The sequence below is a fragment of the Muntiacus reevesi genome, chromosome 4 (assembly GCF_963930625.1).
Source record: "Muntiacus reevesi chromosome 4, mMunRee1.1, whole genome shotgun sequence".
Lineage (NCBI taxonomy): Eukaryota > Metazoa > Chordata > Mammalia > Artiodactyla > Cervidae > Muntiacus > Muntiacus reevesi.
Genome location: NC_089252.1, coordinates 128,307,544 through 128,335,378, shown reverse-complemented (window position 1 = coordinate 128,335,378; position 27,835 = coordinate 128,307,544). Strand labels below are relative to the sequence as shown.

General features: G+C 38.3%; 1 protein-coding gene across 2 annotated transcripts in view; it reads right to left on the bottom strand.

Moving 5' to 3' along the window:
• ACSS3 (acyl-CoA synthetase short chain family member 3) overlaps nucleotides 1-27,835 on the bottom strand; it is a 162,395-nt gene that overhangs the window by 112,122 nt on the left and 22,438 nt on the right. Inside the window, exon 2 of one of the 2 annotated variants that reach the window (XM_065934157.1) lies at nucleotides 22,023-22,167. In XM_065934157.1, coding sequence (XP_065790229.1) covers nucleotides 22,023-22,167 — 145 coding nt within the window. Of the gene's footprint in view, nucleotides 1-14,770; nucleotides 14,896-22,022; nucleotides 22,168-27,835 lie in introns of those variants that run through there. The other variant, XM_065934158.1, reaches the window with a different exon arrangement.

Sequence of the window (27,835 nt, the reverse complement as noted above, 5' to 3'; positions counted from 1 at the left end):
ATAGCTAACTTTAGGTGTAACCAGAATTCATTACAGGCCTTTTGACCTCATATTCTTGGTTCTTTCTGTTGCCCTAAAAGCAAGTGTATTTTTTCTTTGCAGTTTTTAATACTAATTATTTATACAAAGTGACTGCCATGTTAAGAGCATACACTCAAACTTTTTTTACTTCTAACATGCATTTAGGAACCAAACAAAGAAATATTTCTTTCATCTTAACATGTATTTCTAGTAATAAAGACAAAAACGGGTTTTTCCTGGTGGCTCAGCTGGTAAAGAGCCCATCTGTCAATGCAGGAGACGCAAAGAGACACAGGTTCGATCCCTGGGTAGGGGAGATCCCCTGGAAAAGAAAGTGGCAACCCGCTCCAGTATTCTTGCCTGGAAAATTCCACGGACAGAGGTGGCTGGCAGGCTAAAGTCCACGAGGTTGCAAAGAGTTGGACATGACTGAGCACGCACGCAACTCCAAGTCCAAAGACAACATAGATCATAAGCCTACACATGATATAGTTTGTTGCAAGAAACCTTTCCATTACAGCAGACTGCAGGAAGTATGCACAGATTTAAGTGAAGAACTTCAACATTCTTTCATCTAAAAAATACATGCTGAGTTCCCATACATCACACACATTGTTTTCTGATACATCAGTAAACAAACAAGACAAAGATCTCTACCCCCAGAGTACTTACGTTTGCTTTAACAGAGGATACAAAATAAACATAATAATCATATATTACGTTAAAAGGTACTGAGTGGTATTTGATGGGGGGAGTAGCGCAAACCAGAGGGGGTTGGGATACAGGGGGTATAATTCTCAATGGGACAATCAGGACAGAGCTAAGAAAGTGACACTGGAGCAATGACAAGGAGGTCAAGAGTAAGTGGCCACCTGTGAGGAAACTATTTCAGGCAGACAGGACACCAGAACAGTGGTGTAAGAGGGATCATATGTGATGTGAGTGAAGAACAAGGAGACCGGGGGGGCTGAAACAGAAAGAACAAATGAGAAAGTAGTCACATATCAGGTCAGAGAACTGAAGGAGTGGTAGGGATCCGCTGGGCAATAGAGGGACTATGCTTGCCTTTAAATGTGACGTTTAAAAGAGTGAAAAGAGAAGGCCTAGGAGAAGGAATTAGGCCACACCACTATTAGCGGTTCCTTTCACTTCACTCTGCCTCTCCTACTTTTTGAACAAGTTCAAAGGATTCTGAATCCTGATCATTCTTCCTTTTTCTCTCTATTCACTTCCTCTGTGCAGATGGCAAAAGATGTGCTCAAGGTTAAGGGCTCTGGGGAAATACAGAAAGTAACAAACAGCTATCTCAGTGTTTCATCCTGCCCTATATTGCAAACTCTACTTTTGTGCTATTTTTTAAGAACCCCAAGTTGCCCAGTAGGAAGTTATAAGAAAAATAAAATCAAAGTAACATCAATCATGAACTTAAATTCCTAAAGGAGTTCAAGAACCAAGATAACACCAAAAGTTACATCCAGACATCTCCCTGTAAACCCTGCAGAAAGTGGCCACGCTCTGGGATTGCATTACTGGGTGTTCCGTTTAAGGTGCAGCATGGGAGAGCCCAACGAGAAGAGTCTGTTCTATTCACAGCTACAGTCTTGGCATCTTAAACAGTGTTGAATAAAAAGCATTTTCAACCAAAACCCAATCCAGCAGTGATTCAGTAACTTTAAAATCCAGTCTCACTTCACAACATTGCTGGATGATGTCTAAAACTTTTCTGTCCTCTTAAAGAAATGAAAATCAATAAATTCAGCTCTTTTCTTTAGATAAAAAGAAAAGAAAAGATCTGACAATGGCTAAATGTAGCCCCAAGATGTTATGATGTTATTTAAGGTGAGGTCATGTCACACCTAAAAAAGACAAAGAGCCAACATATTAAAATCAGAAGATTTCATATGCAAAATCAGATTTCCAGTTTCTCTTAAAAAACTGGAAGGTCTAGTCACAGTGGCTGTGTTCTTGAACGACAACAATCAGTTGCACCCAAAGATCAGCTGCTGGGTTTGCCATGAACTTGCCATTCCCTAGGGCAATTCATAACAGAGCTTGCATTGTTCTTTCCTTCTTAGTTTAAAATACATTCTTCTACACCCTGTTTATTTCGTCATGTGCTTACACCACAGTTCCATAATTAAAGAGACGTGAGCTCTGTTGTTAATCACTCAGACATGTCTGATGCTTTGCGACCCTCCGCCACTGTATCCTGCCCGGCTCCCCCATCCACGGGATTTCCCAGGCAAGAATACTGGAGTGGGTTGTCATTTCCTTCTCCAGGGCATCTTCCCCAACCTAGGAATTGAACCCACGTATCCTGCAGTGGCAGGCGGATTCTTCACCGCTGAGTCACCAGAGAAGCCCATAGAGATGTGATATACATGGTTGACTGGTTTTTCTCCCATCCGTTTCTCCCATATATACTACCTGCCGGGTTCCCGCAGGCATCTGAGTTGTTAACCACGGCCCTGGGACCATCTTGTCAAATTAAGCTGCACTATGTCTGTGTCACCGCTAGATGGTGCACATTTGGCCTTGTTAACCTCCCTCCAGGCAGCGGCTCCTCAATGTTTAGATGCTATACTAACCACACTTGAGTTGCTATGAAGACACACAGTTTATATGATTAATACAGAAAATACCTTTTTTTTTTTTTTTAGTACTTTTTGGGACTAAATGTTACTCCAGCAAAATTTTCCACCATTACTTGTAAATTATAAAATAAATATAATTAATATATTTTTATAAATATGAAAATGAATGGGGAAATAGGTTTCAAGACTTCTAATAAACACACTCATGAAAAATAAAATACCAGCTCATAGAAGAAAATGGGATTTACAATATGAAAGCATTTGAGAATGTTTCATTAAAAAATATTCCCACAACACAAATATAAACATTAGTCAAAACTGATCAGAGATTATGCTCCATAGAGTAAATTAGCACTTGCTTCACAAACTGCTAGTGTGTCCACTAAAGAAAATCATTGTTTGTACGACAAAGATAGCATTGGTGTCCAAATTATAGTGAAAAGATAACAATCAGAGGCAACCTCAGGGCCACGTCAAAGAAAATTATATGAAAGAGAAGACGAGAGAAAGCATATCTCTAAAAAGCAATGATGTTACTCTGCAAATGCTGCTTGAGTCAATATCAGAAAATGTAAATAGCTTAAAAATCAATTTTAGGGGCTTCCCTGGTGGCTCAGTGGTAAAGAATCTGCCTGCCAATACAGGAGACATGGGTTCGACCCTGATCTGGGAAGATCCAACATGCTGCAGAGCAACTAAGCCCGTGCACCAAAACTACTGATTCTGTGCTCAAGAGCCAGGGGGCCACAGCTACTGATGCCCGTGTGCCCTAGAGCCTGTGATCTGCAATAAGAAGCCACTGCAAGGAGAAGCCTGTGGACCACAACTCAGGAGAAGTCCCAAATAGAGAAAATCCCAGGCAGCAACAAAGACCACGTGCAACCAACATGAAATAAATAAAATTGTGATTAAAAAGTAGCTCTTTACCAAAAAAATATCAATTATGATATCTGAGGAAACAGTTTACTCAAATTGGATATGAATGACCTGTTCTTCAGACTATACATAATTTCCCATAGAAAGAGTTAAGTACCTAAAGTACCTATATTTTACTTTTAAACATATAACTTAATCACATATTTGGTACACACACATCATACAGACATGTTTTTGCTTTTTCTTTACTTGTACATACATAGAGAGCCACCAAGAAGGTAAAAATTTATCTCTAATGAATTGTTTTTTCTTTTGGTCATGCACCAACCATGCATCCAGGTAAATAAGTATCTGTGAAAAGAATAAATTATATCAAAACTACTTAAGATCTGAAATAATACTAAAACTATTTATTCGAAAGGAACCTTTCAAGAATGCAAATATTTTCACCTAACATAAGAAGTTTCTACAAATGTAACTTATTAAGACAGTGACTACTTATTGGATATGCCATTGAGATAATTCTCTTTTAAATATGATGCTATATTAAGTCCATTCAATTGTGAGCTATGCCTTTCAATAGAAAGAAAGTAGAGGTGATGTGATGTTATTAAAAGAAGAGAAATCAACCTTTCTTCAAAAGATAAAACTATATCATTTATATTCAAGAGTAAAATGTATTATTACTATCTAAAACAAAGAATATATATTCATATTTTAAAATGGAATTCTATTGAGTTTTAGAAAAGAATATAAAGTAGTACCTTATGTTCAAAACAGTTATCTGATAATGAGCTAGAAAATACATACTAACACATCTCTTCTCAAAGAGTTTTCCCCAAATGAAGGAATAAATATAATTCCTGAGAATAATCATTTTTCTCATTCCCACTTTTTTCACAAGTGGGTTTCAATCAATATTTGGTCATTTTAAGGCTGTGTATTTGCAAGCAGAATGAAATGGAGAATTGTTTCATCTATTTAGTTCAGGCTCAAAATAACCACAATTTCAATAATCTGTGACTTTCAAGACTAATGTGATTTTCAGACTGTATTTCACAGAAAATTAGTTCAATCCCACACTTCTCTATGCATGTGTGCTCACAGACTTGATAAGGAATATGTTGTTCCATTTCTTTAATGTTGATATGCTGTGATTTACAAGTAGATCATCAAAATTTATCACATCTTAAAAAGGACGTCTTGTTCATTTTAAAATAGTACTTCTATTTCAGTCTGGCCATTGTTGACAGAGAAAATAATCCTCCATCAAGAAGTCCAAGGTCTAAAAGAATAAAAAATGTAATTGATACCTAACATTTACTCGTGACATGACTACCGTATGTATAATTAAAAAGGAAAGAAACTATATAGAAAAGAATAATTAAGGATTGCTTCCACTTTTTACCATTTTAACATCTTTTCACTCAGGGCATTAATGGTTGAGTAATAATGACTTCCTCCTGCTTTTATGCACTTGATAATTTCTGCCAAAATTCCTAATCCTCAGGAAATTTGATATTTTGATTAGGCATTTATCTGAGAAAGTAAAGCAGTTCAGAATAGACAGAGCAAGAATTCAGGGTGAAGAATGTTGTAAGATGACTTGGAAAGATATAGAGATTCAGTACCATGTATCTTTTAGAACCTTGCTAAGTTTTGTTAAGTTAGATTTATATTCAAGTTAAGATCTCTGTAGAAGTAGGCACTTTCCTTATCCTTACAATGCAATTATTTTTGCAAGATCTAGGGCTGTGACAGTGGTGATAAAAAATAAATGATATGATTTGAGAAATACTTTGTGTAGTCCATAAGGGGAATGATGGTTGAAGGATGCAAGAAGTAACAGTAGGAAAGAAAGAACGGGTCCAGGTTTGCATTTGAAGAATGATATTGCAAACGATTTCATTCCAAAATTGGTTGCCAGGCTTGAATCAAAGTTCCCTGTTAAGCTTGAGGCATGGAAATGGGAAGGTCAAAAGTTTAAAATAGGCTTTGGAGGGCAGAAGACAAAATTTATTAAAGAAATGCCAAAGGGAAAAAGATATAGCACTGAAATCCCTGGATACTGGGGACGATGAATTTGTAGTAAACCAGTATTTGCAGTTAGGACATTTTTCTTCAACAGTTTTCAAGCGAGGTGGGCTTCCTAGGTGGCACCAGTGGTAAAGAATCAGACTGCCAATGCAGGAGACATAAGAGATGTGTGTTCAATCTCTGGGTCAGGAAGATTCTCTGCAGAAGGGAATGGTTTCCCACTCCAGTATTCTTGCCTGGAGAATCCCATGGACAGAGAAGCCTGGCAAGCTACAGTCCATGAGGTGGCACAGAGTCAGACACAACTGAAGCGACTCAGCACACACAGCATGCATTCAATACATTAGGATACAGATGTGCAGATGGCAAAGAACTGGGGTGATCAAGGCCTGCGGTTCCATCCTGGAGGTGAGATGGAACCACAACAGGTAAGACAGGTGAGGATGTTAGCAAGAGGGCTGTGTTGTTAAAGAGTCTAAGCTGGGGAGCTGAGAGAGAAAAACAGAAGAACCCTTAGGTAGCGACTACACACAGAGCCATTTCAAACTATGATATTAAAACTTTGAGACATTTGTCTGCCATCTTCTTGATCAGCCAGCTTTTTAAATAAAGTCATATTCTTCCTCCAACAACAACAACAAAGTGATACTGTGTATAAATACGCAGACTGTAAATGTGGTTTTGTTGCAGTATCTACCAGAGGTTTAAAACAGACACTATGAAAGTTATAAACCCCAATTTGCATGTGATCTTGACCCTTTCCCCACCTTCCATCTACCAAAAAAGCCAAACTCCAGGGTCCCCTCCTGGATCCATTTCCAGCTGATCCTCACAACATCCTCCTTTTGCCCCAGAGACATTTCACCATGTCCCCTTTCCCTCCACTGCTCATCCTCTCAGTTTATCCCACCTTAGGCGAATCTCCTTACAGACCACCTCCACCTGTCTTCTTCACAATAACATCCACCTCTCTAACCCTTTAAAATGCCCAGAAAGACTTCTCACAACTAACTCACTGGTCTCTATCTCTACACTCTCCTCTGATTGCACGTGTTTTTCTCTAGTACCAATACTTCCAATAAATTTTCATTCATTTTCTATTCCTCCCTTAATCCCTGAATTACAAGTATTGCAAGCATATTGACTTTATTATTTGTCACTGCTAATGCACTGTATTCCAGCTAAATTATGTGGGTAGCCAGTCTGGAACCCAAAGCACCATTCAGAGACACATGGAGAAATTTATACAGATTCCAATTATAGACTTCTCAAATGAATTTTTAAAGCACAGCTCAAGTCAAACTTGATTACTTTCTGTATGCTTTCTAGAGGGTTTATAAGGGAAATATTCCAAGTCCTAAAGCAAGTTTTATTACATTTTTTACAATATAACCCACCTGGACTACAATGAAACAGAATTCAACTATTAGAGAAGTCACTTTTCATAATTTTGTACTCTCATAACTTTACAAAGACATTCTAAAAAAAACTACAGTATAATGTAGTTAATGTACACATTTTCCCAAATGTATTATATGTTTAAAAGGTACAGAATCTACTATGCTCTAATAATAAAGAATATTCAATTAAATACAAATTCATGTAAGTCACATGGATATGGCTATATTCTTCAATGAACATAAAGACCATGATAAAAAATCACTGCTGTACATATTTGTGTATATAGTAGTAAACAAGCAAAATGTAAAACAAGTTAATACTTAAAAAGAAATTATAGTGTGGCTGCTATAAACACCATGTTAGAAGACCAATGGAAAGTATTTTTTTAAGTAGCATTAATGGTGATTGCAGCCATTAAATTAAAAGATGCTTACTCCTTGGAAGAAAAGTTATGACCAACCTAGACAGTATATTAAAAAGCAGAGACATTACTTTGCCAACAAATGTCCGTCTAGTCAATGCTATGGTTTTTCCAGTGGTAGTGTTAAGGATCTGAGAGTTGGACTGTGAAGAAGGCTGAGCACTGAAGAATTGATGCTTTTGAACTGTGGTGTTGGAGAAGACTCTTGAGAGTCCCTTGGACTGCAAGGAGATCCAACCAGTCCATCCTAAAGGAGATCAGTCCTGGATGTTCATTGGAAGGACTGATGCTGAAGCTGAAACTCCAGTACTTTGGCCACCTGATTTGAAGAGCTGACTCATTGGAAAAGACCCTGATACTGGGAGGGATTGGGGGCAGGAGGAGAAGGGGACGACAGAGGATGAGCTGGCTGGATGGCATCACCGACTCGATGCACATGAGTTTGAGTAAACTCCGGGAGTTGGTGATGGACAGGGAGGCCTGGCGTGCTGCGATTCATGAGGTCGCAAAGAGTCAGACACGACTGAGAGACTGAACTGAACTGAAGTGAATTAAAATTAGATTCCTTTTTCTTGATCTAATAAACTGTTTACTGTTGTGTTTCTCAACCTGGGGTCTATGGAGACATTCTCATGGTCATCCATGAATTCTCTATGAGAATTTCTAAACTTGGTATTTTGATGACAACTTTTAAAAAATTAATAACATGAAGCATATTCTGGATTTATGAGCACTCAGGCAATTGCACTGTATTTATTTGTAATTTTTTAATAATTAATGCATATTAAGTAAAAGCCAGGTGATGTCATGATTTTTTTATAATACAACTGTAAAATAAAAGGCTTTATGAAAGTTTAAGCACTACTATGCAACTTCACTTTCTTTCTATCACTCCTTTTGGAGAAGGAAATGGCAACCCACTCCAGTGTTCTTGCCTGGAGAATCCCATGGACAGGGGGGTCTGGTGGGCTGCGGTCTGTGGGGTTGCACGGAGTCGGACATGGCTAAGCAACTAACACACACACACACGTGACGGAAGAACTGAGGCATCACAGAGAACAGGTTGCCAAACTCAAAGGACCCAGGGCCACAGCACTCAAACCATAAGCATCTTGCAGTTAGACCTTCAGTTCTACCTCAACATTACTCACAATGAAATTAATTTTGTCAATCTGGGCTTGGTTGACTTTGTAGATTTGTTTTTATCCTGGCTTATAAATCATAGATGGCTTTATGTATGCATTGAGCTATAAAGAAAAGACATTAAAACTTAGTTTTAATTGCACATTAAAAAATAAATTGTGTCAATACAAAAAGTATGTAAGAATGCTTTTCTTTTATGAAGTATTTGTATGTCTCAATTTTTAAGAGGAAAAAAATTGCTTCATTGATCTTTTTTCTCATAAAGACAAATATAAAAAGCAGCAAGAGATGGCAACAGATGTCAACAGGAACCTTGCATCATTTAGATCGATTCTACACTGATTATTTAATCAAAGCTTTAATTAAACAAACACCCTCAGCATTTTTATAGACAGTACATAAACATGACAACTACTCTGGGTACACCAATCATACTTCCCAGAATCTGCCTGTGTTCCTGTTAACCTTTATGATTTCATTGGTCAATACAATCTAGAAGTCAATGAATATATACAAATGGCTCACAGAGAAGTTGCTAAATATCGCAGGAGTTGTACAAGGACACAAGATCATTGCAATAGTTGGGTCTGTTCCCAATAGCATTACCATCACTCACCAAAAAAAGGCACGCATATCTTTAAAAAATGAAAAATTCACAAATATAACGCACACACTAGTAGCTAATAAGGACTTTCCAGTGGCTCAGTGTTAAAGAATGTGCCTGCAGGAGACACAGGGGCACGGATTCAATCCCTGAGTCAGGAAGATCCCCTGAAGAAGGAAATGACAACCCACTCCAGTATTCTTACCTGGAAAATTCTATGGACAGAGGAGCTAGGTGGGCCACAATTCAGGGGGTCAAAAAGAGTCAGACACAACTGAGCAAGCATGCATGCACAGTAGCTAATAAACAAAGCAATGTAGACCATCACAAATGCCAAGAATATATCATAAATACTCATAAACAGATAAAATTTCTCATAAAAACTACATATGATAAAGTTAACATAATTTAGCTTTATAATGGAGACAAAAATATCTTCAATCAAGTATAGCATAAAAAAATGAACAATCAATTCCCCTCCAATCTCCAGTCTTCACAATAACTCAACTGAGAGCAACATGCATTGATTTATTAACATTTATGTTACTTAACTAGTACAAATGTCAAAAATATGAGTATAAAACTGTCAAATGAATTAAACTAAAGTTAATAGCATCATTTCCCATGTGTAGATCTTTACTGATTTCAAAAAGTCTAACAAAATATTTCATTTCATATACTTGAAATATGATTCTATCCTCATATCTTGATTTGCATCACTTAAGCCAATCAATGTTTTCAATTATATTAATTAGCTTTATCCTCAACTTGCTTTGAAAATTCTATCGAGTCAAATAATTTCGTAGTTTCAAACATTTAATATTAAAGGTCAGAAACAATGTTGGTGACACGCTCCGCTGTCCTGAAGTTGCTGACAATACGACAGATGCAGGGGCTAGTCAACAGAAAAATAATTGTTACCAAGTCCTCCCACTTCCGCCTGCAGGAGCACGTGTTTCTCTTTCTACTCTGTGCCTTATTGACTGTAGTACCGGTCTCTCTCTCTCTTACTCTTCAACCATCTTTCCACTTGGGATCCCATTTAATCCATCTTGTTGGCCCCACTTAGGTCAGCAAATGCAGTCCTTTTTGCCTTCAGCGTGCACACCATCATTATGAACCATATCAGGTCCAACTCTCGGATAAATCTGCTACAGACCAGGGACACTGGTAGGGAGGCCATCTGCGTATGGGGCACCGATTTCTCTACATCTGTTTTATCTCCATTCCTGCCCTGAAAGCAGGTTCCTCAGAACCATTTTTCTAGATTTCATATATATGCCTTAATATACGATATTTTTCTATGTTGGAGAGGATGTGGAGAAAAGAGAACCCTCTTGCACTGTTGCTGGGGATGTAAACTGATACAGCCACTATGGAGAACAGTATGAAGGCTCCTTAAAAATCTAAAAATAAAACTACCATATGACCCAGCAATCCCACTACTGGGCATATACCCTGAGAAAATCAAAATTCAAAAAGACACATGTACCCCAGTGTTCACTGTAGCACTATTTACAACAGCCAAGACAGGTGGCACATATTTCTATCTTTTATGATCCAACTGATGCTTCACTTTCATAGCAAAGCCTTCTCTCAAGTGCTGGAGCCAGATGAGTCCCTTCTTCCTCTGTGCTACAAATGTTTTTGTTACATTACACACAGTTGCTTTTGTGTTATTCTCACCAGGCAAACTAAGAGTTTCTTGAGAGTAGGAAACATTCATTTTTCTGAGCTAACTGCCTCATACAATAAGCATTCAATATATGATTGAATATACATTCATGGAAGACGTCTTCCTTCTCCATCTCTAGTATGCCACCTATGGGACTTTGTTTTCAGCTATTATTTGTCTCCCTGAAGAATTATTAACTGTTCAAACAAAATGTCGATTATAACATTAACAGGCTACAATTATTTATACATTAAAATCTGGTATTTGTTGTGCACATGCTCAGTTACTCTAGCGATGTTCAATTCTCTGCAACCCCACGGACTGCAGCCCACCAGGCTCCTCTGTCCATGAAATTCTCCAGGCAAGAATACTGGAGTGGATTGCCATGTCCTCCTCCGGGGGATCTTCCCAACTCAGGGATCAAATCCATGTCTCCTGCATCTCCTGCATTGGCAGGCAGGTTCTTTACCTCTACTGCCACCTAGGAAGCCTTTTGCCTGATATCATTTCCTCCAAATGTTGACAGGGCTTCTCCCAGCCTTTATCTGAGTCTATGTCACTGGGTTATCTCCTCAGTGATAAGCAGTTTTCTCAGACAAATCTATATAAAAGAGAGTCCAGGTCACTCTAGCCTTATGTTTTTATTCCCTTATGTTGTGTTATCTTTTCACTTGTATTATCTTTTTATTCATAACATATCTCCCCAATTAGAATGCAATTTTCCTGTAGGAAAAGACTATATCATTCACTACTGTAATGCATGGTGTCCACAGAAGTGCCAAATACACATTAGGTATTCTAAAAGTATGTTTTGAACAAATAAATAAACTTGGCTCCATCATCATCCCAGTCCAAGAATATAAATGGAAAGCAGATCATCCACTGATCTTACAGAGTTAACTTTCAAAAAGGTCAGAGTTTAACCACCTTGTAGATAAGACAAATCATCTAACAAGAACCTACCAATGAATGATAAAGATAAATTCATTAAGCAAATGCAGGAATAAAAACTACTAGAGACCAGACTTCTACATTTCCAAAATGACCAAGCTAGGTAAATGTTTTAAGCAGAGCTTTTAAATGCAGAAAGATAGAAACTTTTAGTCAAGCAATGCATTAAAATAAAGAAGATTTTCACCTGATTAAAAATTTTAAATTTCCCAATATAAAAAAAAATTACAATGTGGAAGAGACAAGTGATATTTTTGGAAATGATTATTTCTCTTAGACAAGAGTTAAATTTTTCTTTACTTTTTAATGAAAGTTATTGAATATTCTCTTTATTAATTCATTCAATATGTAATATGAGCTTATGCTATGAGGCCTATATTAAACATTGAATCAATTCAGTTCAGTCGCTCAGTCATGTCCTACTCTTTGTGACCCCATGGACTGTAGCACTCCAAGCTTCCCTGTTCATCACCAACTTCCGGAGCTTGCTCAAACTCATGCCCATCGAGTCGGTGATGCCATCCAACCATCTCATCCTCTGTCATTCCTTCTCCTCTGTCCTTCAATCTTTCCCAGCATCAGGGTCTTTTCCAGTGAGTCAGTTCTTTGCATCAGGTGGCCAAAGTATTGGAGTTTCAGCTTCATCATTAGTCCTTCCAATGATATATATATTGGAATATATATATCAATATATATAAATATATATATAGTATAAATGATAAAGCATTGTATAGATAAAATAAATTGATAAATAAAATATAACCCTTATCCTCAAGAAGTTTTTACTACAGTCAGGAGGTACATCAATAAATAAGTAGGTACACCAAAAGTGTAGGTACACTGCTAAGTAATATAAAAAGCAAAAAGAAACCAGTGCTTAGAGAAAGGTACAAGTAAAGTGGTCTGGACTTTGAAGTATGGTGAGGATTTCTGGCATAGGGAGAATGGAAAAGAAATGAGTTTATACTCCAGACAGAATATTGATTTCAGAAAATTAGAGAAATACAATTACTTTAAAAACCTGGCTGAGACAATTCGAAAGGGTTGCCCATATTGTTGCTATTCTGGGTTGATGTAAAAACTATTTTTAGACATTTCTAGTTTTGAATGCATGCCTCTAACAGTGGGAAAAAAAGAAGCCAGGAAATACCAAAATGGTGTTTCCTCATTTAATTTATTCCCTTCTATATTATCTATTAGATTGATCTAATACCTATTTTCCTTCTGTGGAGTACTCTCAGAATCTAACTTAAATTTCATTAAGCTGAAAAGTTACTCAAATAAAGTTCCAGTTACAATTTATACAAAAACTTAAATCAGTAGTTCATATATAAACATCTTCAATTTCAAATGAAATATAAATGTTTCTGCTAAACTGCATTATACAACTTTGCACTGCACAAATTAGCTCACAAAAATAACAAGGATTCTGGGAAAATTAGATGAGGCCAGACCACTCAAAAATCAATGTGAGTAGAGCCTTTTAACATCCATGAAAGTGCTAACACAACATCATCTTCACTAGATCATTTACAGCCTTAACACTGGAGCTCACGCTTCCTGCTTCTACTGCAAGGAATTTGCTTCCAAACTTTCTTCAAAAAAAAAAAAAGAAAAAAGGTTAGTCAAGAATAGTAAAGAACAGACTTTCACATTAATTATTTTTAAAACAGGGGACAATGTCCTCATCTTTAGATTTTTAAAGCTACTTAATCATCAAAACTTTTACTAAAGGATCTTCATCTTTTATTATTAAGGTTTTCAGATATTGATAAGTTATCCTCTTCAATTGTGAGAAAATCTCTCACCAAAATGTCCTGACATCGTAACGATCCAAAAGAAAAGTAAATGCACAAAAGACCTGATTGGGCAATTCAGAAAAGTAGAACAATAAATGGCCCAAAAGCTCAGGAAAAGGAGTTAACTGCATTAGCCTCTAGGGATAAAGAAATTAAATCCAGACTTCTCCAGGGGTCCGGTGTTAAGAATCCGCCTTGCAGTGTAGGGGGATGCAGGTTCAAACCCTGGTCGGGGAACTTGGACCCCACATGCCTTGGAGCAACTAGGCCCGTGCACCAGAACTGCTGATCCACCTGCTGCAGCTGCTGAGTCTGGGCACCGCAACTAAAGGTCCTGCGTGATGCAACGAAGTCCACGCAAACCACAACTAAGGCCCAACACAGCCAGATAAATCACAAATATTTAAAATATACTTATTGCCAGAAGGCAATATCACTGCACAGCTACTTGAAAGGCCTACACTCAAAAGATCTGGTATGGTCAACATCAAGTTTTGGCAACTAGCATTCTCCTACCACCACCACTCGGAATGTTAAGTTGGTACAACCACTCTGAAAATTGTTTCACCTTATCTATGCAAGTCAAGCATGTGCCTGCCCCGTAATCTGCCATCTTACTCCTAAGCATGTCCCCAAAATTAATGCACACATATTGTCACCAAACTTTGCACACAAACATATTCATATCAGCACTATTTATAACAGCCCCAAACTAGTCATTACTCAACTGACCCAACTACAGCCTCTTACGATGAAATGAAAGGGTCTCATGAACAAAAAGTTGAAAGAAAAAAAGTATATTGATTTATTCCACTTCCACAAAGGTCAAGAAAGCAAAGCAACCTCATCATAGATGGTGTTTAGATGTCTGGATAACAATCACGTGCGTGCTGAGAGAGAAATGACTAAAGGAAGCATAATAAGTTCTTCTGGGAGCTAGGAATACTCTGTTCCCTGATCTGGTGATATGAGTGGGTTCTGTTTGTGAAAATATGTCAAGTTTATACTTATGACCTGTACACTATTCTAAATGTATATCACATTTCAATAGAAGCTTAAAAAACTTCATGCTAGAAAAATACATGAACCACTGTTAATTCAATCTCATAATATCCTCATTCACAATTTACCAAACATGGAAAACATCATTTTACAGAGATACAATTTTTAGTGATGCAGACTGTAATACAACTGAAGTATTTATTGCTTATTTAGGAAGTTTAAGAAAAGAAAACTAAATATACACACTGCTGTATATCTTCTCCTCAATAAGGCAACCTCTGGCAGGGCTGGACTTCATGTTCTGGCTTTTGTGATTTAGGAGTTTACTTATGGAAATACTGATGATGTGGCAAGCAAAGAAATATGAGACGATCTTGCCCTGACATGTTTCTGAGAAGATGAAATTCACATTTTGAAGAGAGCTTCCTAAAGGGGGCAGAGGTTGGAAGGACTTCTCATGGGATATAGCCCTTGATTTCAGAGTAGTTTTCTCCTCGAAATTATTCAGCCTTTATAACTACAATTCCTGCCATAATTATATTTCAAAAGCTACCTTTAGTAAAGATAATAGACACTTTCAGTTTGAATTAAATCAGGAAAATGTAGTACACACTGGATTTCATTTTCCCTGCATACATACACTTATGAAAATTTCTCAGATGCCCTGTAGGGGCTCATATTTTTGTTTAGTGAATACATACATAAAAATTTACAACTATCTGAATACCAAAAAAATACAAACTTACCACATGTAGAAGTAAATTTAAAATGTAATTAGATGCAGAGAAGATAAATTCAAAGTAGGAATTTCTAAAAATAATAACTACTACATATAATATACACATGCACATGCAATATAAACTCACACACTCTTTTATGTCACTGAGCTTTGATATAACTAGTAATTTGAAAAAAAACTAAGAGAAGGAGAAATGCTGGGCTGGATGAAGCACAAGCTGGAATCATGATTGCCGGGAGAAATAATAACCTCAGACATGCAGATGACACCACCCTTATGGCAGAAAGTGAAGAAGAACTAAAGACCCTCTTGAAAGTGAAAGAGGAAAGTTAAAAAGTTGCCTTAAACTCAACATTCAGAAAACTAAGATCATGGCATCTGGCCCCATCACTTCATGGCAAACAGATGGGGAAACAATGGAAACCGTGAGAGATTTCATTTTTTTGGGCACCAAAGTCATCTGCACATGGTGACTGCAGCCATGAAATTAAAAGACACTTTCTCCTTGGAAGAAAAGCTATGACCAAACTAGACAACATATTAAAAAGCAGAGGCATTACTTTGTTAACAAAGGTCCACGTAGTCAAAGCCATGGTTTTTTCACGTATGGATGTGAGAATTGGACTATAAAGAAAGTTAAGCACCAAAGAATTGATGCTTTTGAACTGTGGTGTTGGAGAAGACTCTTGAGAGTCCCTTGGATTGCAAGGAGATCCAACCAGTCCATCCTAAAGGAGATCAGTCCTGGGTGTTCATTGGAAGGACTGATATTGAAGCTGAAACTCCAGTACTTTGGCCACCCGATGCAAAGAGCTGACTCATTGGAAAAGACTCTGGTGCTGGGAGGGATTGGGGGCAGGAAGAGAAGGGGACGACAGAGGATGAGATGGTTGGATGGCATCACCGACTTGCTGGACATGAGTTTAAGCAAGCTCCGGGAGTTGGTGATGGACAGGGAGGCCTGGCGTGCCGCAGTCCATGGGGTGGCAAAGAGCTGGACATGGCTGAGCGATGGAACTGAAGAGAAGGACACCATAAACACCTATCTCCTGGAGTGGACACTAGAGTTGCTAGTGTGGGAAATTCAAGAAAGAAACATTCAACTTGAACTTCCAAGCCAAATGTAAATAAGCTACAATTTCTTTCACAGATAGTAAGAAGTTAGAATTTACTTGGAAAGAAGATCAAGTTAAACTACTGGTACAATTCAAAGATAAAAAATCCCCACAATAAAGGAAGCTACAGTCACTTAGAAATTCCAAATGGTAGCTCATTCATTAATTTTTTTGCACATTCATGCTAAGTTACTTCGATCATGTCCTGAAGTGACTTTTTTTCCTGATCCTATAGACTGGAGCTTGCCAGGCTCCTCTGTCCATGGGATTCTCTAGGTAAGAGTACTAGAGTGGGTTGCCATGCCCTCCTCCAGGAGGTCTTCTTGATTCTGGGATTGAAACCACATCTTTTACAGTCTCCTGCATTGCAGGAAGGTTCTTTATCACTAGTGCCCACCTGGGAAGCCTATTCATTCATTCATTGCTTCACCAGTCAACAAATGTTTACTACATGCCAGGCACTATTCTGTGAGCAAAACAAAAATGCCTTCCTCCATGGAACTGACATCCTAGAAGAGGAAAAATACTAAAGAAAGATAAATAAAATATCAAGACTGGTACTCAGTAATAAATAGTTAAATTTTAAAAGGAAAGCAGAAAAAGGACTCATAAAGTGGTATGCATTGGAACCTTTTTATTTAATATGGCCAAGGAAGATCTCACTGAGAGAGTAATATTCAGGTGCCATGAATCATAAGATATCTGGAAGAAACACCATCTCAAGCAGAAGGCAGGCAAGTATAAAGGCTTGAAGGTGGGTGTGCAGCAAGCCTGGAGACTAGACCACATGAGGCGGGGGGGAGGGGGTGGTGTGGGTGCTTGCTGGGGTGTGCAATGCAATGCAAGGGGGGGTGGGGAGGAGGTCCCAGGACTCATATAAGACACTGACTCTTGCAAAAGCTTTCCTGTGCCCTATTTGCCCCTGGCTGAGCTGGGTGCCTTCCCACAAAATACAACACTACCCTACATAACCGGGTGTTATGTTTCATAATTTTTTTTAGCTCTTTATATATAAAGAATAAGTCATTTATCTGTACTCCTTGTTCCAAGGAAGGTGTGGCATGCAAACTAAGTATGTGTTGAATGAACAAGGGATCTTGAACCAAGCCGTCTCTCTACAAATATCTTTTTTTTTATATTTTATTATATTAGGCCACTTTGCCCAATATATATATTTTTTTCTCCATTTATTTTTATTAGTTGGAGTCTAATTACTTTACAATATTGTAGTGGTTTTTGCCATACATTGACATGAATCAGCCATGGATTTACATGTGTTCCCCATCCCCATCCTCCCTCCCTCATCCTTCCCCACCCCATCCCTCTGGGTCTTCCCAGTGCACCAGCCCCGAGCATTTGTCTCATGCATCCAACCTGGGCTGGTGATCTGTTTCACCCTTGATACTATACATGTTTCAATGCTGTTCTCTCAAAACATCCCACCCTCGCCTTCTCCCACTTCTGGGCATACATACCGAGGAAACCAGATCTGAAAGAGACATGTGCACCCCAATGTTCATCGAAGCACTGTTTATAATAGCCAGGACATGGAAGCAACCTAGATACCCATCAGCAGATGAATGGATAAGGAAGTCATGGTACATATACACCATGGAATATTACTCAGCCATTAAAAAGAATTCATTTGAACCAGTTCTAATGAGATGGATGAAACTGGAGCCCATTATACAGAGTAAAGTAAGCCAGAAACATAAAGACCAATACAGTATACTAACACATATATATGGAATTTAGAAAGATGGTATAACGATAACCCTATATGCAAAACAGAAAAAGAGACACAGATGTACAGTACAAATATCTTAAACAAGCATTTTCATTATCAGCTCCCTACAAGAGATGACAGTTTGAGAAGAGCTCTAACTCTGAATCATTCTGTAAAATCTTCAGATCCTTCACGTCACTGAAATACTTTAGCCTAAAATGTTCTGGTTCATTAATTAAGAAGTACGAACTTTAGTTTTACCTAGACAGAAACTCCCAGCAGAAATGAGGCAGCGGAGATGAAAACAAGCAAAGTACAAAGGCTCTTCTTTTTGTTTGTTCTCAATGGCCTTACCCATTAAATCTTTCTTTCCCTGTTTTCTCTACTTTATAAAGTAAAAGCCACAGGGAACCAGGAGCAGGTAATCAAAATACAGCACAACACCCCCCTCTTTCCTAACAGTCCTTCCTTTAGTACTTTAGAGAAGAAAACCCTGGGGAATCAGAAGCTGTCAGCAGGTGAGAGAAACAGGCCTTTTAAGTATTTTGATGTCAGGCCAAACTGAAACCAATGAACCAGTACAAACCTCAAAAGGGTCTAAGAGTCCAGACTCCATATGAGAAAACCAAGATGAGTTAGCAGAATGGCCTCAAAGCAAAATGCATGTGTGTACTTATCACATACACTTACTAATTAAAAACAAAACAGCAGAAAATGAGAGGAGGAACAACTTATTTAACACTTTCTAGTTTACATTCCAAAGTGTCTTCTTTGACTCTGATGTTTGGTCATGTATCAAATTCAACATACTGATATAGATCATATATGTTAAATATATAAGTAAGTTTCCTAAGCAGGATAGCAATTAAGACTAACCAGGATCTTAATATTGTTGTTGTTCCTGTTTAGTCACTAAGTCGTGTCTGACTCTTTCTGGAGCCCACCAGGCTCCTCTGTACATGGGATTCTCCAGGAAAGAAGACTGGAGTGGGTTGACATTACCCTCCCCAGGGGATCTTCCTGACCCAGGGATTGAACCCATGTCTCATGCATTACAGGTGGATTCTTTACCACTGAGCCACCTAAGAAGCCCATCTTAATATCAACCTGTCTTAATTATTAATGAGCCTATGGCCATATACCCACAATCACAGGATTCAGTTTTTGAACACAGGCTGTAAACCTTGTCTAAAAGCTGAAAATGCAAACCTAAAATAAAACACAGAATATAAAAGGTTATCAGGAGACTTATTTTTTAAAATAAAACACAGCCTCAGATGAAAACCAAAATCATCTGCTAACAGACTGCGTTTCCTCCTCAGACCAGTGTGAGCTCTGTCTCTAGATACTTCACTCTGAAAATACACAGTTCCCACGTACAGACTCATGAAGAGTGTCCAACAGTGTATTTGCAGCATTATTTTCTTTTTTTCTGTAGTCAGCTGCCCAGTATTTGAACTCTCTTATTAGACTGGAATTTCCCTAGTATGAGTCCCAGAAAGAGGCAAGGCCCTATTCCTACTGTGAAATGCAACGACAAGACAGTTCCTGCCAGCTGCCCCGGGCCGGAGGCCTGGGAGCTCGTGAGCCAACTGGTGCTTACTCTGGCAGTCTAGAAGTCAAGTCAGCAGCTCTACTTCTTAGGCAATTGGTGGCTTCTCCTTAACTCTTCACTGCTAGCCCTTCTCCCTTGGGGTCTTCACTTTTCATAAATTCCTCTTCTGTTCCGGTCAGCGGAAGGCAGAATTTGTTGCTGCAGCCAGGCTGCAAAGCCTCCTTGTTTCCTCACTTTATGGCTTGCAGCAACTCGGGATTGGGGCAGTAATAGTTTTCCCTCAGTTGCCTTTTTTGAAATCCCTTAGAAGGCTAAACAGAAACAATGATGGTGCAAAAGGATATTATTTCAGAGAGCCAGGGGAAGTTAACCAAATACTCTAAAACTTGCATGGAAATTCTACATGAGTTTAAAAAAAAAGCAAAATAGAAGAATGTGATTCAAAAAGCCTCCATATAAAAGTAAAGGCATTTACATGGGAGATTTCAGCAATATCTGCAGACATTTTTGGTCATCACAACTGGGAAAGGGGTGCAACTAATGAGTGAGACCAGAAACGCCGCTAAAAACCCTACAGTGTACACGACAGCTCCCCACAACTGAACTACCTGGCCTAAAATGTCAACAGTATCAAGGCTGAGGAGCCTTGCCCTCCAGTCTAGCTCCCTTCCAACCACGAATAAATAAATGCCCTCCCCCAGAGCAAGAATAAGTCTCCTCCAGGCCACAAAACCCAAATACTTTTATAATTACTTATGACATCTCATTTCTACCCTAATATTGGAAGAAAAGAATCTCATAACTTATCTGCCAATATCATGATTCACCTGAGAACTACCCAGATGGGAGGAGGGGGGAAAGAGTAAATAAGGGAAATGAATGAGCATGTACAAAGATCTTTAAAGGGCCAGGAGTGCCTGAGGGAGTGTAAGGACATCTAGGGTGAAAAAGAGTTGTGTTCATGGCCAAGAGTATTGGGAAATGAAGCTTGGAGGGATGCTGTGATCAGATTCCAAAGCGTCTTATACATCACAGGAATCCAGATTCTGCTCTCTAAATAACAGTAATTTTTAAAGAAAAGGTTTTCAAGTGGGGGTAGAGTAATAAGTCATTTCTTAGGAAGAAAATTCTAGTGTCATCTTAGGTGACAATGTGACAGGAGCACAGCCTGGTAACAGGTGAGTCAGAAGGCAGGGGGACCGCTTCAACAGCACAAAGGTTGGAGAGAGGGCCAGGTGATGCCAGCGTGGAGGGAAAATGGAGGCCAGAGAGAATAAAAGCACACTGTCAGAGATCTGTTAACCTCTTCCTTTAAAATAAGGTCCCATTTCCAGTTTAGTCTTGTGTATGATGTTAGGGAGTGTTCTGTTTTTATTCTTTTACATATAGTTTTCCAATTTTCCCAGCACCACTTATTGAAGAGGCTATGTTTTTTCCATTGCATATTCTTGCCCCCTTTGTCATAGATTAAGTGACCACATGTGCGTGGGTTTATCTCTGGGATGTCTGTCTGGTTCCATGGATCCAGACAGTGTCATATACAGGAGGGAAGTCAGAAAGAGAAAGAAAAATCATACATTAATGCATATATGTGGAATCTAGAAAATGGTATAGATGATCTCATTTGCAAAGCAGAAAGAGAGACAGACAGGTAGAGAACAAACATGGATATCAAGGGGGAAAGGGGTGGGCTGGGAAGAACCGGGAGGTTGGGACTGATACATACAGCCTATTGATGTTTGCTGTCGTGTAGTCGCTAAGTCATGTCCAACCAACTCTGTGACCTCATGGACTGCAGCCGGCCAGGCCCCTCTGTCCATGGGATTTCCCAGACAAGAATACTGGAGTGGGTTGCTATTTCCTTCTCCCCACCTAAGGCTCAAACCCATGTCTACTGCATTGGCAAGCAGATTCTTTACCACTGAGCCACCTGGGAAATGCTCCATGATTGATACTATATATAAAATAGACAACTCATGCGAACATACTGTGTAGCAAAGGGAACTCTACTTAATGTACCCTGGGGGGCTAAGTGGGAGGGAAACCCAAAAGGGAGGGGATATATGTATATGTAGGGCTGATTCATTTTGCTATGCAGCAGAAGCTAACACAACATTGTAAAGCAACTATAATGCAATAAAAATGTTTACAAGTAATAAAGTGAGTATCTTTTAGTACTGTAAAATATAAAGAATAAAAACAATTTAAATGAGTAAACACACATCTGTTTACAGCGTGCACTAAAAGTACAACAGCATGTCAATGAACTAAGAGAATTAAGGCTATGCAATGAGAATGTATGCTATTTAAATTAATTTCAGTATGATTTCCAAAGAACGTGCATAGAAAGTTAATAATATTACCTGTTCCAGGACTTCTTTATAGGTAATAGTAGCTTTAGTGTTTGTAACAGGACTGTCATAAATGATAGCAATCTTATCTCCTTCACCATTTTCAATATGACGATCGATGGCATTGTAACAAATGTTAAGCATCCCTTCCACAAACCTGAAAAATAATTGGAAAGTAAAAGTGAATGACTCTTTTCAAAACATATATGTTGCTTAACTAGGTTTCCATAGTTCCAATTTGGTGAGCTGTCCTTAAAACAGTGTTTTCCCGTGCATGTTATACCAAGTAATGATGGCTGTAAACTATTTAAGATGGTACAGAAGTGACATTTTGATTTTAATAAACATGCATTTATTTTCATGTGCACTAGAAGAAAATATGCCTCACGCTTCAAGGTGACAATTTTGTGGATTTTATTGCTTAGGATGAAACTAGAGTATACAGCACCAAAATTATCAACTTTACATGGATGAAATGAGTTGTATCCAAGTCCAGGACAGATGCACTACACTGAGAGGGCAAATAGTAGATGCATGACTGGAGTCTAGGGATCTGCTATAAAAAGACAGACTTGCTGGGAAAAAATCAATTCTTCTCTGAAATATTTATATTCCTTGAAAGATATATATTTGTTTCAACTAAATGTAATACCCCCAATTTCACAAAGTATAGGTAAGTTCTTTTCAGAATTTTGAGACAGTTCATAATTTGAATAAGCAATCAACATGCACATATGGTCAAAAAATTTTTTAAACTTCTCAATTCACTACCTTATCTCTTAACTGCTGAGTGCATCCCTTTGAAAATACAGATATAATGTAGATAGATGGAGATAATTTTTAAGAAAATATAACTCATTTCCCTGAGAATTGAATTTTCCACTTTTTTTGGAAGAGAATATTAGATAAAAAAAATACAAGTCCAGTAATGGTTCATTTGTTCCAACATCAGATTAGCAAATATTATAAAAAGTCCCCTTATAAAACTGAGTGTCACCATCAGGTACTCATTCAAAGAGCCCTGTGTGATAGGAAGCAGGTAATACATCTACAGATACAGTGGCAGCAATAAGAAATAGCAGATACAGAAGGCAGTAGGAGGAGGGATCATTTAGTCAGCATCAAATGCCCCTGCACACATCAATGATGGTGAAAATGATGGCCTCACAGTACAGCACAATGAGTAATTAACACAGAGATTCTGAATTGCCAAGTGCAATAGATTCCACCTTTGTTGAAAAACACGGTCTCTTCTCCTCGCCTCTTCTATTAAAAATAATTTTTCTCTTCCTCCAGCCTCCATTCTCATCAGTGGAGAATACTTCCCCTGACTTTGGGGCCACCCGTGTGCCTCGCTTTGGCTAATCAGCAGCCATGAGGCACGCTCTGACTTGAAAGCCCTTGACACAGCAGATATAATCAGGCTCGCTCTCCTGCACCTTGACCCTCTCCTGGAGAAGAGCCTCTGGGTATTATTGCTGCACCTCGACCCTCCCCTGGAGGAGAGCCTCCGGGTATCACTGCTGCCTCCTCTTCAGCCTGCAGCCCAACTCAGCCAGATAGATGTCTGAGAGCAACATTTCCAGTCATGCTGATCCCATGACAACCTACAGACTAGCTGATGAATAAGCATCTCCTGACTCAGATTTTTATGGTGATATGAAGCATAATTACAACCATAATTAACTAATACATCAAGAAAAAAGTAAAAAATGTTTACCCAGGTTTAAGCTCCAGCTCCTCATTAGGCCTCTGCTTCCACTCATGAGAGTAAGAGGGAGCTCCTTACCACTGAGCTGGGGTCAAAGTTCAGGCTCCCACTAGGCTTCCATTCCATCATTCTGGATGATAGGGGGAACAGCATCTCACGAGACTCCCCACATGGACCCCACTGCCACTGCCAGCGCCAAGAGCCTCCTTACCTCTTATCCTAGCTGTAATGAAAGTTCCAATTCCTGATAAAACCTTCTCTGATACCGCTAGGGGAGTTGGCAATATTTAGGGCACCCTTAATACAGCCTGGCAAAGTAGAAGTCTAGATTCCTCATCATCTTTTCACCGATGAGGATGGGATGGGGATCACAGTTTCCCTTACTGGATTAGGGTGGTGACTGTCCAAAGATCCTCTTTTGGCAGCCTGCCCTTCCCTACTCCTTTTTATTTAGGGAGTAGAGGGAGGGATCCAAAGAGAAAATTTTCTGGGACTTTTTTTCTACACCCATTGGCACTTCTGAATTGCCACCTTCTCCAGCGCTCAGTCTAGGACATATAAGCAAAAAAGAAAACTTGGGGAATTCAAGTGTCATGTCATTTTTCCGGTCCCAAATCTGAGCTGATTTGGTTTCTTCTCTTTTCCTTTCAGAGTCTTATGTGAATTTTATATGTAATATCCTATGTTTTTAGCTATATTGAACAGAATGAATAAGAAAAAGTACATTTTGTCCACCTTGTCATGAAAGTCTCTAAGTAATATTTATTAATAGCTTACTCTAGACCAATATTTCATGTGAATAAAGTCATCTAATCAAAAAACAACCCTAGGGACCTTTGTGCGCTATTAGTTGGAATGCAAATTGGTTCAGCAACTATGAAAAACAGTATCAAGGTGCCTCAAAAAATTAAAAACAGAACTACCATAAAATCTAGCAATTTCATTTCTGGGTGTTTACCAGAAGAAAATAAAAGCATTAATTCAAAAAGATATATACACCCTTATGTTCACTTCAGCATTATTTACAATAGCCAAGATATAGAAGGCACCCAAAATTCACCTATACTCAAAAGAACTTTGGGTTTTTTTTCCCCCAATTATTTGCAAATTTTGGGTGACTTAAAATTTAAATTATTTGCACACTAGCATTTTCTTTTTTAAGGATGCCCTTAGAGAAATTTAAAGAATTTTAAGGTACCCTTTGGGACAGACAGGAAAGAAATTCAAACAGAAGGAAAGGCCTGTAAGCACTGATAAGCAAGAACTGCTGAATGGAGTGACATGTTGGCGTGGATCCAGAGGTGGTTACAGGTAATGAATATACCGCTATAAACAGGCTAAACTTAAGGGCCGGATTACTGCGGATAACGGGACCAAGTGACCCGCAAACAGGTCTCACAGCTCAAAGATCTGATTATTCTACCATTACAAGATTTTATTTCATTTCAAATCAAATCATTTCAGTACAGATCAACTGGATGCCTTCTATGTGCTGTCTCTTCATCACCCCTTCTAAAAATTTATGAGAAGATTTTAAATGGTTTGCCACCCCAGATTATTAAAATCCCTACTGCTCACTGCAGAAAACCCAGAAAATACACTTTGGAGTATTTTCTTTTATTTTTTCTACATGTAAATATTTTGCCTCTGTTTAAGAGCACATTATAAGTTTTTTCCAATGACCTGAAAAATTCTCAAAACATGTTTAATCAAGGCATTATATTCCATTCAATTGATGTTCAATAATAGCTTCGGCAGCACTGTTTAAGCACAAAGTTACTCTGCATTGTGGCAAATTGCTTTTCACAATACTGTCATTATTTTAAATGATCCCAGGATGATGTTTCTTTTAGAGAAATATTGGTCACATTGCTTTTTATTATGTATGCCAACAAAATTCCTACAATCACACACACACACACACACACACACTTTCACACACCAAATGACCAAATTGCTTTCTGAACATGTTAAATCAATTTATATTACCATCAGCATTACCTGAAAGTTCATTATATCACACTACTCTAAACACAGATTGTTCTCAATCTTCTTCATTTTTAGAAGTAAAAATTGTTTTAGTTTTGCTCTATGTGATGTCTTGCCAATTTTTAAAGGTACTTTATAGACGATATTGAATTTAAGTCTAACACTTATCAATTATTTTCTCAATTTATCACAAATTTTAATTTATGATATTTCCTGACAGAAAGATACTTTAAATTCATATGTTGTTAAATAAGTTCACAATTTTCCATCACAATTTCCCCTCTAAGATAATTAATATTACTGTCTTCTGATTTAATTTTTAATACCGATGTCTTAAAAGTATCATTAATATATTTATACACATATGTAATCTGTGTGTAAAACCTGTTATGTATTATATATTAACATTTATATTATGACATATAGGCCTCCCAGGTGGCGCCAGTGGTAAAGAAACTGCCTACCAATGCAGGAGGCATAACAGACTTGGGTTTGATCCCTGGGTCAGGAAGATTCCTTGGAGCAGGGCAAGGCAACCCACTCCAATAGTCGTGCCTGGAGAATCCCATGGACAGAGGAGACTGGCAGGGTACAGTCCATGGGGTCGAAAAGAATCAGACATAATGAAGTGAATTGGCACACATTATGATATATATATATACATGTTTGTATAAGTGTGTGTGTATATATATATATATTTTGATGTGGCAGTACAGTTAAATTTGTTTATTCATCAGCAGTCAGCTTGCCAAGCATCACTTTTTTGACTAATCCTGTTTTCATTCATTTGTGATGCTCCAGTCTTCCCAAATGTATTAGTATTTCATGTATCACACAGAAATAGTGTATACATATAGACTCAGTCAGATTTAATTCTGCTGTAAAAAGGAAAAAATGTCATATTCTTTATCCTATCCAACCCCTGCCCTGAATTCCTTCTGCAGAAAATTGGAAGCAATCTGAAATTGCCATATCTACCTGAATAACAGAAAAAATGTAAAACTGAAATAAAATTGAAAGCAATATGGAACCACTAGAAATGGTGCTCCCACTAGATCAGAAAAGTGGAAAAATTTTTAATTTATAGAACAGATAGGATTGATGACTGCTAAATCTAGAAATCATGAGAAATGTGGCAGACCCATAGAATTTGTGACATTTTATATACTGCTAAGTTAAAATAAAAGAAAGAAGAAGAAGGAGCAGAAAAATGTACACAGCCCTACCCCAGAATACATTCATACGGAATGTATAAATACTAAGGAGGCAATACAAACACTTAACAGAAAACCTCTCTTTTAATAAAGCTCTGAAATAACTCCTAGATCAGAGGCAGGTAGGAATAAAGAATGGGTCATTGGTGTTTAGGTGGAAAATTAATAATCATCAAACACACACTCACACATATGCATCATGCAAAAGTTTACCTTCCTAGAGTCTTTCTGAAACAAGTATAGTCTCTGCATGCATAACTGTCCTAAAGATTTAAGACCTGTAAAATAGGAACAATGCTCGATATAACTTCCAAGAGGCCCAGAAACTCTGTATACCATTGCCACGTGGAAATTCCCTCTTCTCCCTGAAAAATTATAGAAAGAAGGACTGCAGCAATCAAAACCTGCATCCACTGCTGAGTGAACATGGATCCTTGCTTGGATTTGGAAATGTTCTCCACTCAGCTGCCTGCTGAACCTCACACTCAGATGAGCACGTTTGGGTGTATGTGCAGGTGTGTGTGTATACTAAGTGTTTGTGTGTGCATAAAATAGAAGACAAGATAAAGTTGAGGTGTGGGAAGGGTGGGAAGGGCATATTCTCAGCATAACTAACAAGCAAGTACATGTTAGTCGCTCAGTTGTGTCCAACTCTTTGTGACCCTATGGACTGTGTAGCCTGCCAGGCTTCTCTCTCCATGGTATTCTCCAGGCAAGAATACTGGAGTGGGTAACCATTCCCTTCTCCAGGGGATCTTCCTAACCCAGGGATCGAACCCAGGTCTCTTGCATTGCAGGCAGATTCTTTGCCATCTGAGTTACCTGGAAGTGCTAACTAACAAGGGGAAGGGTACATTGGCAGCTTCAGTAATATGCAAAGTGCTTCTATGAGTCAGTAAGAAAAAAAGTTT